This window comes from Myxocyprinus asiaticus, chromosome 40, assembly GCF_019703515.2.
Source record: "Myxocyprinus asiaticus isolate MX2 ecotype Aquarium Trade chromosome 40, UBuf_Myxa_2, whole genome shotgun sequence".
Lineage (NCBI taxonomy): Eukaryota > Metazoa > Chordata > Actinopteri > Cypriniformes > Catostomidae > Myxocyprinus > Myxocyprinus asiaticus.
Window position 1 is genome coordinate 31228726 of NC_059383.1, and position 14053 is coordinate 31242778.

Sequence of the window (14053 nt, forward strand, 5' to 3'; positions counted from 1 at the left end):
GGTTCAGCAGTATTCACTTCACCTTGGTGAAGGACGAAAATGCTGCTACCTTGCGCACGGAGATTGCTACCCTCCTACGGAAGGGTGTGATAGAACCTGTCCCTCCGACCGAGATGAAGAAGTTTTACAGCCCCTACTTCATCGTACCGAAAGAAAGGCGGTGGGTTGCGGCCAATCTTGGACCTGCGAGTATTGAACCGGGCTTAACACAGACTCCCGTTCAAGATGCTGACGCAAAAACGCATTCTGGCGAGCGTCCGGCATCAGGATTGGTTCGCGGTGGTAGACCTGAAGGACGCGTATTTCCACGTCTCGATTCTACCTCGGCACAGACCCTTCCTGCGGTTTGCATTCGAGGGTCAGGCGTATCAGTACAAGGTCCTCCCTTTTGGCCTGTCCATGTCCCCTCGCGTCTTCACGAAGGTCGCAGAGGCAGCCCTTGCCCCGTTAAGGGAAGTGGGCATTCGCATTCTCAACTATCTCGACGATTGGCTAATGCTAGCTCACTCTCGGGACATGTTGTGTGCACACAGGGACTTGGTGCTCTCACACCTCAGCCAACTAGGGCTTCGGGTCAACTGGGAAAAGAGCAAGCTCCTCCCGGTTCAGAGCATCTCTTTCCTCGGTTTGGAGTTGGACTCAGTCTCTTTGACATCGCGCCTCACGAACGAGTGTGCCCAGTTGGTGCTGGCCTATTTGAAGGCGTTCAAACAGAAAACAGTGGTTCCACTGAAACTCTTTCAGAGGCTCCTGGGGCATATGGCATCCTTAGCGGTGGCCACCCCGCTCGGGTTGATGCATATGAGACTGCTTCAGCACTGGCTTCAGACTCGAGTCCCGGGATGGGCATGGCACCGCGGGACACATCGCGTGGTCATCACGCCGGACTGTCACCATCTTTTCAGCCCTTGGACCAACCTCTCGTTTCTACGGGCAGGTGTCCCCCTAGAGCAGGTCTCCAGGCACATCGTGGTCATGACAGATGCCTCCAAAACAGGCTGGGGCGCTGTTTGCAATGGGCACACAGCCGCCAGCTTGTGGATGGGCCCGCGAGTGCATTGGCACATCAACTGCCTCGAGTTGTTGGCAATTCTGCTCGCCCTGCGGAGGTTTCGGCTGTTGATCCAGGGCAAGCACGTGTTAGTTCGGACAGACAACACGGCAACGGTAGCATATGTCAACCGCCAAGGTGGTTTGCGCTCTCGTTGTATGTCACAACTCGCCCGCCATCTCCTTCTCTGGAGTCAGCAGCACTTCAAGTCGCTGCGAGCCACTCACATCCCGGGCGACCTCAACACTACAGTGGACGCACTGTCAAGGCAGGTTACCCTCAGGGGAGAGTGGAGACTCCACCCTCAGGTGGTCCAGCTGATTTGGAGTCGATTCAGACAGGCACAGGTAGACCTGTTCGCCTTCCAAGAATCCTCCCACTGCCCACTCTGGTACGCCCTGACCGAGGCACCCCTCGGCATAGACGTGCTGGCACACAGCTGGCCTCCTGGCCTACGCAAATATGAGTTTTAGGTTAGGGAGGTACGTTTTACTTCTTTACCATCTAAAATTCACCTTAAAAAACTTGACTGATTACAAACTCATTTCACTCGGTTTTGGTGCCCACTGCTGGACATTTCACTTGGAAACTGCAGCCAATCATGTAATGCAGCACGTTATTTCAGTTTTGCAAAAACGTTGCAATTCTCAGGTAAATTTCATGAGACCCAGCTTGACTTTTTATTTTTGGGAACTATCTGTTTAAGGATAGGTGTGATCAGTTGATGGAAATGTAGGTTGAGAGGATTAGTTAAAAATAAAACCAGATAAAATTACAAATTTTGTATGCAGAAGGTATGATTTTGGGGGCATATATGTGAAAGCATACATTCTGCTTGATTTCCATTTGTTTTATTTTGCTTATTTGTGCTTTGATGTGCTTAATATTTGCATGCATTTGAGAGTTTGATTCAGGACATTTTTGCACATTTGTGGAGAGCATTAGCATGGTTATCCTTTCTCCTGTCAGCTTTGATTCAGCTGAAGTAATTCAACCTGACATAGACGTCTTCAACCAGCCCAGAGAGATGTCTTTGTTGTTTGTTGGTTCTACATTTGTTTGGCCCACCATACATTGTCTGTTATTGTTGTTTGCAAAACCGCTCAAAGGATCCTCTCATGTTTCAGTCAAAGAGTGAAAATCCCCCTTAATCTGCCCCTTGATTCAAGCACAATCTCTGCCCTTAAATCAAGCGCTGTCTCTCTCCCTCTTTTGTCCCTTTTCCATCTCTCGTCATCTTCGTGGTGACTCCTGCTAAATAACTCATAAATAAAAATGAGAGATGAGACAAGAAGTTGGAAAGCAGGGAAGAGTAATTGATGGAAAGAGGGATTCGTGGAGAGGAGGAATGGTTTGCTGTAGCAACTCACTGTAGTCTGAACGATCCCTCAAGCAAACATGCCACAGCTCTGGCCAGGAATGCTGAAGGATGTCAGTGGTGTCCAGAGCTGTCAAACTATGTCATACTTCACTGCCAACAACACCTGTCCTTCTTCAACTAACGTTTCTACAGTTTGGCATTTTACTGCTTAATTTTAAGCATCGTTTGGTACAATTTAGCGACGGACTGTTGAAAATGTTGGGCTTTCTTGCTCTTGTGCTCAGAGTTTAAGGGACAGAAAGAGAGATTGTCTTGTTATTGTGTTAGGACAAGAGATTTTGCTTATGCACTAATGCCTCAAGGGAGTGCAGAACTCAGTAATGGGCAGCACAGGCAGATGGTCTGTATGGAAGCTAAAATAGAGAGACTGAAGGAGTCAGACTCTTCTGTTAATATTTACACAGAAGTGACCCGTTAGTGTTATATGCTTATATTAACTCACAAATAAGATCTCTTTATGGCACCTACACACTATAATTTATGCTGCGTCAGATAACTTTTCAAATCCATTGATTTCAAAGGGGATGGCGTTGCAGTGATGTAGACGGAAAACTAAAGGTTTGTGCAAGTGACACTCCTTAAAAGAATGTCTGGGTTCAATATAAGTTCAACTCAATAGTCAACTATTGTGGCATAATTAACAACAACAACAACAACAACAAAAATGACTCGTTCCTCTCTTACAAAGAATCATGGATACAGTAAGGCACTTACATTGGGAGTTACTAGGGCTAGTCCATAAACTTTAAAATACACACCATGTTAAAAAGTATAGCCACAAGACATAATCATTATAAGTGTTAAAGGGATAGTTCACCCAAAAAATGAAAATTCTCTCATCATTTACTCACCCTTATGCCATCCCAGATGTGTATGACTTTCTCTCATCTGCTGAACTCAAATGAAGATTTTTATAAGAATTTCTCTGCTCATTTGGTCCATACAATGCAAGTGAATGAGTGCCAAAATTTTGTAGCTCCAAAAATCACATAAGTCAGCATAAAAGTAATCCATAAGACTCCAGTGGTGAAATCCATATCTTCTGAAGTGATATGATAGGTGTGGGTGAGAAACAGATCACTTTCACATTCTTCTTCTTGTGTTTTTGGAGATTCACATTCTTCATGCCTACCGCCCCTTACCAATCAGGGAGAAGAGTTTCTAGCAAAAAAGGACTAAAGTATTGATCTGTTTATCACCCACACCTGGCTATTATATCACTTCTGAAAATATGGATTAAAACACTGGAGTTGTATGGATTCCTTTATGTGCTTTTTGGCACTGCAAATCAGGGGCTTTGAATAACCCAGGATTATTAAAGGGATTGTGAAAATAATTATAAACTAATCCCATTTCAAAATGTTAAGGTTAAACATGGCCTAAACCTGGGGTTTAAAAAGTCATTAATATGCCTTAATGACATTAAATAAAGAGCATATAGACTTTTGCTTGCTTCTCAGATTTTTCTCCTGGGAAACAGACCCTAGTAATTTCACATTTGTCTCCTCTAGAGTCCTCTTCAACAATGTCACATACTGTGCTCAGAACTGCCAAGATACTGTAGTGAAGTCCGCAATCAAAAGTCAGAGATTTCATTATGAACACAATTTGCGTTTCAAGATCTTTAAAGGCCTAATTATCTGAGCTATACTATCAATGTTAATTTTATAGCTCAATACGCTTACTGTATGTCAGCAATTTGTTTTACTTTTACTGTGTCTATTTTTATTTCTCTTAAGGAGTGTCTGAGGCAAAGTTGATGCTTAAATGAAACAAAGCTCTTAATTACATTATGTATTGTGAGCAAATTTTGAGCAATGCATTTTTCCTCTGGGTTGATATACAGAATAGTAGCCTATTGCTTGAAAATGATCACCTACACCACATTCCAGTCTTTCCATGAATTCACCAAAAATCTACACGCTTACACAAAAAGGACTAGATGTTTCACAGGACAATGTAACACACACATACACACATACAGCAGTTTCATGCACATGTGTATTTGTACCCTAAGAACTGACTGATCTTTGGTCCAACTGATTGTACCTTATTCATTGTTAAAGATTTTAGAACCATTGTCCTCCTGGTCTCCATCCAAAACCATTTAATCACATGCAAATGTCTCCTGCACAATTCCTGCTCATCTGTGTAATCACATTCTGATCACACACCAGACCCAATTACCCTCTGTGATCGTCTAATTGGCCCCTTTTTGTTATGCTAATTCAAAGCAACGATTACAGATTGTCTGTTTATGTATGCATGCTGCACTTTTGTGGCAGCTGGTCAGTACACACTCAGAGTCGCACGCTCAAACGTTTATGGCTTGATTTCTCATTCTGCTCTCAGATGCTTTATTGGTCCCATTGGCAACAACAATAAATAAACAGAATGCTCAGCTTTGAGTAAGTGTATGTGTTCCCTGCTGAAAAGAACAGCTTAGATAAGCATGAATTTCCATGCTGGCCCAGTTTGGGATTAGCTGGTCGACCAGGACCTATTTACTTTCTAAATACAAATTACTGGGGCTGGTTGCATTCAATTGTTTTATACTAGTCTTACAAGTTAGTAGTCTAAAATGTTGGTCTAGTCAGTTGCATAAAAACTTTGAGCGGTCTAATTTAATACCAAAATGTACAGTAGGTCTACATAACCCTAGGCTGATTTTCATTGACATTCTGTTGCCATGGAAAATAACTGTCAGCAAATCTTTTCAGCGAAGGAACATTTTTGTGTTGAGTGCCCACTGTTGCCGATTTTTTTTTAAAGTAATTGGGTGTTTCTCAACGCTAAGAATGCAGAGAACAGACTTGCATTCTTATGAAGACCAGTCTTGCCAAGCAACCTATTAAGAACGAACTTGGAAGGACAGGAGGACATAGAAAGCATTTATTACGAACTTTGAGATGTGTTGCGATCTTCCTGTTGCACAAATAACCATCACAGCATATTTGAATCCAGTGAGAGAACTGCTGGCATTATCACACTAGGTGACAACATTATCATCATCACACCAGTGAGGTTTTGACTAATGATGCATTAATGAATAAAGTCTGGTAACACCCATTTCCTCCATGTGTTTCTTACTTTATTAAAATGATGGCGAACAAAACAAATGTTGGAGTATGACAACTCTCATGAGTCGTCAGACTGTCGCAAACTTACAGTGGGAAACGTTTGAGGGAAAACAACAATGAATGTCCATCGTCTGCATGACTTTGGGTTATTGCCCACAAGTCACCATCTGATGCATCCTCGATATTTGGCCTGATCAATAACACCTCCGGGTAATTTTATGATTTTTTTTAATGATTTTTTTAATTAATGTTCAGACAATACAAAGTAAAAAACAGAATAAAACCAAATGGGGGAATTTAAATATAATACATTCAAATTTAAAATAGATCAATTTTAGAGGATTACAAGATATTAAAAATAGGAATAGTTGCAAACAGACAATGTTTTCACTGCTTTTTTTGTTCTTAGACAATTCAACCAATATAAGGTGTAGCTCAAATTCTTTGAAAAAGACAACAAAGAGAGGTCTAGAGCTTGAATACTTTGATTTATGAATGTGGGAATTTTTTTTCGATTTGTCAAAGTCCACAAAGCCTAATTCACCATCCTTCCAAAACAATGCAAATATCTTGCCAAAGCTTTTTTTGTAAATGGACAGTGCCAAAAAAATTAACAACCGTTTCAGTAGATCCATCACAAAAAAACAAAACAAAACAGAAAAAAAGCAATTGGAACAAATATTATTTTTATACTTTCTCATTAAATGGTTTGCAAGGTAACACTTGTGAAAATTCTTCTCCCTGCCCAGTAGGGGGCGGTATGCATAAAGAATGTGAATCACCAAAAACAAAAGAAGAAGAATGTGAAGGTGATCTGTTTCTTACACACACATTACAGATATTACAGTTTTATCTTCTGTTGATGCCTGATCATCTGTAAAGCTGCTTTGAAACTATGTGTGTTGTGAAAGGCGGCATACAAATAAAAATGACTTGACTTGACACCTATCATATAACTTCTGAAGATATGGATTTAACCAATGGAGTCTTATGGATTACATTTATGCTGACTTGTGTGATTTTTCACTTGCATTGTATGGACCAAAAGAGCTGAGAAATTCTTCTAAAAATCTTTATTTGAGTTCAGCTGATGAAAGAAAGTCATACACATCTGGGATGGCATAAGGGTGAGTAAATAACGAGAGAATTTAAATTTTTGGGTGAACTATTCCTTTATTTATGCACGATTCATCAGTACATGTTATTTTAAAGAAAAAAGGTTTGGCTTTGTAATCTTTCATCCAAATGAAATAACTTGCTCTGCTTCTGATGCAACTTTCATTTTTAGCTATAGGCATGTGGGCTATTTGATAATATTTAACAAGACCCAAATAGCTATTTATGCATTGTTTTAACAAATTGGCATTCTGGTATGGATCACCCACTTTTTACAATCCAATCAATTTCTAGTAAAAAATAAAATTAAGTCCAACTTTATTTACATTTTAAATATAAAATGAAGTCTTAAAAAAAAAAAAAAAAAAAAAAATTCTCATTTAATAACTGTTTCACATCTGGTATGTGTGCATAATGTCACATTATGGAAGTAAATCAGTTGTGAATGCCGTTTCGTGTTGGCTGTGTTCAAGGTGGGTTTTCCAGCTTTTATCAAGTCTCTTCGCAGTATAAAACTTTCATTCCATTACATCCATTTGTTCTTGCTTGGAGCTATTCCTTAACGCATTTTTACACATTGCATTATTTGTTTTCCGAAGGTGACACAATCATATGCCTCTCTTTCTCTTCTTTCTTTTCTTTTCTTTTCTTTTCATTTCTTTTGTTTGGTTTACTTTTCTTTCTGTCTGTCTTTCTGTCCTTCCTCTTTCTTTCTTTCTTTCTTTCTTTCTTTCTTTCTTTCCATCTACCTTTCTCTCTCCTCCACATTATTCCATATACCACTCATTTGTTGACACACTCCATCAGGCAGTGTCACCGTCAGCACTTTAGAGCAGTGATGGTGCATTAAGATCCTCACTGCCAGGCAATCTTTTATTTATTAGTATTCACAGCAAGGACTGAGCTGTTTTTACCTTCTCTTCTCATCTCTTAACCTCCTCCTTTCCCTCTCTTTTATCCTCTTATACTCTTATATTTTTCATTTTCTGGTCATTCCCATCTGTTTGCATTTTATTTGTTTTTGCTCTAAATTCCTCTTTCCCAAAGAACAACTTGTCATTTACTTAAATAACACAAACAAATCCCAGCCTAGGCAAGAGACAAAACCAAACGCTTACGAACCAGATTAACTGCAGGGGAATAAATCCAAACTTTGAGCTTTGAATTTTTTTTTTCCGGATTAACGATGAAGAGCCTTATTGGTGTTTCTTTCTGGTGGAAGTTTTTTTGGAATTTGAGTGACGAATAAGCAGTTTTATTTTGTTACACTTCAAATCTGGACCATTGCGTTTTGGCACTCAATAAAAATTCAGCAGAACTAGGCCAGAGGTACCAAACAGAAAGTATGCCTGGGGACCGAAACTACCTAACCATTTCTGAAATGCACTGGAGGGAACAGGGAAGTATAAAATGCATGGGAAGTAGAAGGCAGGGGGGCTTACAAACCATGAGACTGAATCCCATCCACAACTGGGTGAAATGAAATTTGAGACCCCAGACTAGAAACTTGTGAACAAAAAATATATGAAATTGACTGTTCTTTGGAATGTTTATAAAACTAACATAGAAATCTATTACCAAGAGGGATTTGATTGATTGATATACATGAATATTTAAGATTTAAACTTGTGACAAAAGACTGTGACTTTGCAACATAGCCCTCTCTTACTGTAAATACATTCATCTTTTACTTATCCTTTTCTGTGCTGAAATATTTTCAATTGATCTTTCTAGATTGCGAAATGCTGAAAAAAACCCCCCCAAAAAAACAGAGAGACAACGACGTCTGTCTGGCGCATGTTTACATAGAAAAACAATTTAAAAACATCGCTGATCAATGCAAAAACACATTCAGTATGAACGACCCCTTAGAATCAGTAAATAAACGCTTGACTTTGACATAAATTCCGTGATTCTAGAATGGAGCTCCATTCCGAAATATTTTACTTTGCATTACAGCAAATCTCAAGCTTACAAAGTCTCCTACACTGTCTTTAGCTGCTCCATCACGACAACAAGCGTGCATCATTTATTCGGCAAATCAATAATCAACATTTGAGCGTATGATACATTGTTTCACACAATTGTGACTCTATGTTAAAACATGTATGCAGACTTTGTCGCATGAAAAAATCTGTGTAAACATTCTTTATTTGCTGCTTTGATGGTGGCGTCTACACAGGGTAAAAATCAATCTACATTGGCAAATATAACCATTATGATTTGGTTCATAAAGCTGTTAGAGGGTCCTGCATTGGGTCCACAGGGGCTGCTGGGTGTCCCGTGTACCAGTGAGCGAATTAATGTGGGATGTGAAGTTTAATGCCAGCATAGTGTGTGTGTTTGTGTGTGTGTGTGTGTGTGTGTGTGTGTGTGTGTGTTTTAGAAGTGAGAACAGTGTAATTTCACACTCAGCTGAATTCGTGGCATCCTGTAGTGCTAGTGCTACTACACTTGATCTGCCGAGTGATCGTAAGCATAGCAGGGCATCGGTGACCAATGAGGTGAACACCACAGGGGCTTTCAGTTCATCGCCACATTCCTTTGTTAGTTTCGTAGTGTCACAGTGGAGTTCCGTCCATGTGTGTGTTTATTTGTTTTGTTTGAGTTTCTGGTATGTGTGCATGGTCGATGGAGCACTTTATCATATGGAGTGGAAAAGTTAACATTTTCGCATGTGTACCTTGACATTCCTATATCTGTCTCTATGTCCAATCACATAACATATACAATAGACTGAGGTTGTGTTTAGAATAGCATATTTAATTACCAAATTATGGTTATTTTTTTTGTTTATTTGCCACTAAAAACATTAAAAGTGACTCTGGTCTGTTAAGCTCGTTAAAGATAAAAAAACAACATATAACCAATAATTCACTGTATTCTAAATCTTCCGAATGTGTGATGAACAGAACAAAATGTAATTTGTGATTCCCACTCAAATCAGATCATTAATAAAGCACTTAAATATGCCTGCTATGTTCAGATCTAATCAAATCTTATTATTTTGCATCATGTCTCATGACCAACTGTGCGACATGACATGACATATACAGACAATATTACAACCTGTGAGGTTCCTTTAAGAGATTTTAATACAAAAAAAAAAAAAATATATATATATATATATATATATAAATGGATGAAAAAGGCACAATTTTCCACCTCCCCCCTTACAAGCTGATTAAAACATGCAATATAGTGAGGTCATGTTAAAACAATATAGCATACTGCTGTTTGGTATGTTTATTGTAGACTAATACAGACTGTTTACAAATGTTTATGTTTTTGTAATTGTAGGCAGGATAGATTGTATAATGCTCAGCTTACTGTAAGTAGTAATCCAATACTCCATGCCAAACATTGCCTGATTGTAACTTTCTTTAACTCTCTCGTAGGTGCTGAAGGGCAGTAAAAAGCTTACCATGTCAGTCCAGTCCGTGGGCCGGATCCCGGGCGGTTATGTCACGAATCATGTCTACACCTGGGTGGATCCGCAAGGCCGCAGTGTGTCCCCGCCCCCTGACCTTTTGGTAGAGCATCGCAGTGCCACCCTGCGCAGATCCAACAGTCAGGGCCGCAGTCACATGCAGCTTCTACAGGATGGCGATGAGAAGAAGGTGAGGAAAAAGTTCATGCCATATTTGCTGTAAATGTGCACTCTATAACTTCTGTGAAATGATTTGTATGGGATTAAAGTTTAAGTTTTTAAGTAAACTTTATTTACTTAAAGGTATATTCTGTCTTATTTTCAACGTAATAGACATGCTATCGATTACCATAAGGAAAAATTCTGACTCATCACTCAAAATTAACTTCAAGTGTATTTACAGTAATAGGCTTACAATGCAATCCAGGTGTCAAAGGAATAGTTCACCCAAAAATGAAAATTCTCCATCATTTACTCACCCTCATGCCATCCCAGATGTTCATAACTTTCTTTCTTCTGCAGAACAAATACCAAGAATTTTAGAGGGAAATCTCATAGGGCCATACAATGCAAGTGAATGCTGGCCAGAACTTTAAAAAACACATAAAGGCAGCAGAAAAGTAATCCATATGACTTCAGTGGTTTAATCCATGTCCTCTGAAGAAAACTAATCAGTTTTGTGTGAGAACAGACCAAAGTTTAACTCCTTTTTCACTTTATGGTCTCTATTTTAAGAGCACAAAGTACAATGCTATGCCATAAATCATAAGTGAAAAGTTTGTGGGCATGGCCATGACGTTTTGGTATTTTCGCACAAGCATGCGCTAAGTCTAGGTGCAAGTGGGTTTGGTGAAATCACGTGTGCAACACACTAATGGTCTGGGTCAAGTGCAGTTTAATTCTGAGATTTTTCTCTGGTAATGGCAGTCTCTGCATCTTATTACATAGTCCATTCTGCACCAGCGATGTAAAAAAAGACAGCACATTCATAAAAAGTTAGTGGTGTAAATGGATTGTATGCAATGAATTAGAAGCATTGCAAAGTACGTACTGTTGTGCATTAACTGCGTCCTTGATGAATGTCAGGCACATTTCTATAACAGTGACACGCTGCTTTATACACATGGAAAATGTGGTTCTCATCAGAATTTGGATGTAGGCTCCGTTAAATTATACAGAATATAAGTATTATTAATAATTTTCATCTGCTGACACACAAATCATGGCTAGTAACAGTGATTGTATCGGCACGCATTTCGCTTCTACAGTACCTGACGATTTTGATTTTGAAAAGTGTAATTCATTTATTGAAACATGACAAAATTAAACAAAAAATATTTCTAAATTCAAATTACACTTCAAACGAAACAAAATATAATCAAAATAACGAAGTGAACAAAAAAACAAAATCCAAACATGTTATCCTCTCCATCTTATTCCACCGGCCCCTTTTTCAGTGACTTTAAAATCACTCTTCGACAACAGGTGGAAAAATACCAAGACAAATCATGAGATCATAAATACAACTGAAAATATAAACATAACACGCATTGCATGTGTGTCTGTGTCCTTATGTTTTATGTTGTATTAAGTTCATTTATATAATTAAAGTTTATGTTTATTGTTCGGCCGGTTCCCGCTTCCTCCTTGTCCATCTTTAGACTGTTACAAATGTCTTAGCACAATTACCTATTTCTCAGGAAAACAGCAAATTGCGCTTTACGGCAATTCATTACCATACAACACACTCTAAGTTTGCGTGCATACACCCACAAATAGCGCAAACACTCCCACCCACGCCCACTTGCACTGTATGCTGGCACGAAAATTGCGCATTGAATTGGGACTCACATGAAAATGCAGTAAGATGTAGTGCACGGTCATTGCGCATAGCATTGCTCTTTGCGCAGTCACAAAAACAGAGCCCCAAATCTTGCTAATGCAGTCTCTAGGCACAATCCTGATTTCAGGCTCAATTACACTTCCCAGTGGTTGGTGCTAAGAAGTGTAATCGAGCTTGAAATCAGGATCGCAAAGGAGACTGCTGTTGTGAAGATTTATATAAAATGTAAGAGTTACATTTTGGTCTGTTCTCACCCAAAATTGTTTGGTCTGCTTAAGAAGGCATGGGTTAAACCACTAGAGTCTTGTGGATTACTTTTGTGCTACATTTGTGTCCTTTTTTGAGCTTCACATTTTGATCAAAAGTCACATGCGTTGTATGGCCCTACAGAGATGAGATATTCCTCTAAATATCTTTGTGTTCAGCAGAAGAAAGAAAGTCATATACATCTGGGATGGCATGTGGGTAAGTAAATAATGAGATAATTTACATTTTTGGGTGAACTATTCCCTTAAAGCACTTACATTAATTAATCAGGAGAAAAATATTTGTTACTTAAGCTGTACAGTTTTGCATTGGGACCACTTTTTTAGGTGGAGAAACTTTTTTTTATGTGTTACCGACGTAATTCCATGCTCATGTGAGTATTCCTCACGCGAACACTACCGGTAAGTGAAAGTTACCAAGTTTACTTAAGCTGTTCCAGACAAGAGCTGAAAGATTGTAAAACCGATTTTATAACACCAGTGTCAATCTAACATATGTTATAGTTTAAGTATTATTGTTATACAGTACTTTCGGAACAGTTTGATAGATGCACATGCCCGCTTGCATGCTAGGCTTCAATTGTTAGTGCTTTGACTGTAGTGAAAGTGACATACAATTGTGCTCAAAAGTTTGCATACCCTTGGAGAATTGGTAATATATGTACCATTTTTAAAGAAAACATGAGCGAGCAGGCAAAACACATTTCTTTTATTTCTTATGGGATTCATATTCAACTGTAGGTTATAACAGAATGGCACAATCATAAAACAAAACATGGCAACAAAGAAAAAAATGAAATGACCCCTGTTCAAAAGTCTTCATACCCTTAGTTCTTAATACTGTGTATTGCCCCCTTTAGCATCAATGACAGCGTGCAGTCTTTTGTAATAGTTGTCTATGAGGCCCCAAATTACAGTGTGCCAGAAACTGTGAGGCGTGTCAACGTGTTGTCATTTGTGGCATTGGCACAGTAAAGGCTTCTTTCTGGCAACTCGACCATGCAGCTCATTTTTGTTCAAGTATCGTCGTATTGTGTTCCTTGAAACAACCACACCGTCTTTTTCCAGAGCAGCCTGTATTTCTCCTGAGGTTACCTGTGGGTTTTTCTTTGTATCCCGAACAATTCTTCTGGCAGTTTTGGCTGAAATTTTTCTTGGTCTACCTGACCTTGGCTTGGTATCAAGTGATCCCCGAATTTTCCACTTCTTAATAAGTGATTGCACAGTACTGACTGGGATTTTCAAGGCTCTGGATATCTTTTTATATCCTTTCCATCTTTATAAAGTTCCATTACCTTGTTACGCAGGTCTTTTGACAGTTCTTTTCTGCTCCCCATGGCTCAGTATCTAGCCTGCTCAGTGCATCCAAGTGAGAGCTAACAAACTCATTGACTATTTATACACAGACATTAACTGCAATTTAAAAAGCCACAGGTGTGGGAAATTAACCTTTAATTGCCATTTAAACCTGTGTGTGTCACCTTGTGTGCCTGTAACAAGGCCAAACATTCAAGGGTATGTAAACTTGATTTAAAGTTTAGTGGTGATTTCTGTTATCATTATGATTTAAAAAGGAGCCAAACAACTGTGTGATGATAAATGGCTTCATATGATCACTATCCTTAAATAAAAGACAGTTTTTTTGCATGATCAGTCATATTTTCAAAATCAATGCCAAAATTTTAAAAATTTCTGCCAGGGTATGCAAACATTTGAGCACAAACAGTATGAATGGAGTACTTCTGATAATTAGCATATGTTCCCTCCCAGGTCATGATGAGCAGTTTAGCTCTTAAAGAAAATGCTAAAGAGAGTTTAAACACTCGATGTAAAAGTTTGCATTGTTTACAGCTCATCAGCTTTAATTAATGAATGTCAATTTTTTG

At 38.9% G+C, this 14053-nt stretch overlaps 1 protein-coding gene across 1 annotated transcript in view; it reads left to right on the forward strand.

The window, feature by feature from the left end:
• LOC127430583 (whirlin-like) overlaps nucleotides 1-14053 on the forward strand; it is a 136743-nt gene that overhangs the window by 56341 nt on the left and 66349 nt on the right. The window contains exon 2 of the mRNA XM_051680448.1: nucleotides 10027-10248. Within this exon, the coding sequence (XP_051536408.1) occupies nucleotides 10027-10248 (222 nt within the window). The remainder of the gene's footprint in view (nucleotides 1-10026; nucleotides 10249-14053) is intronic.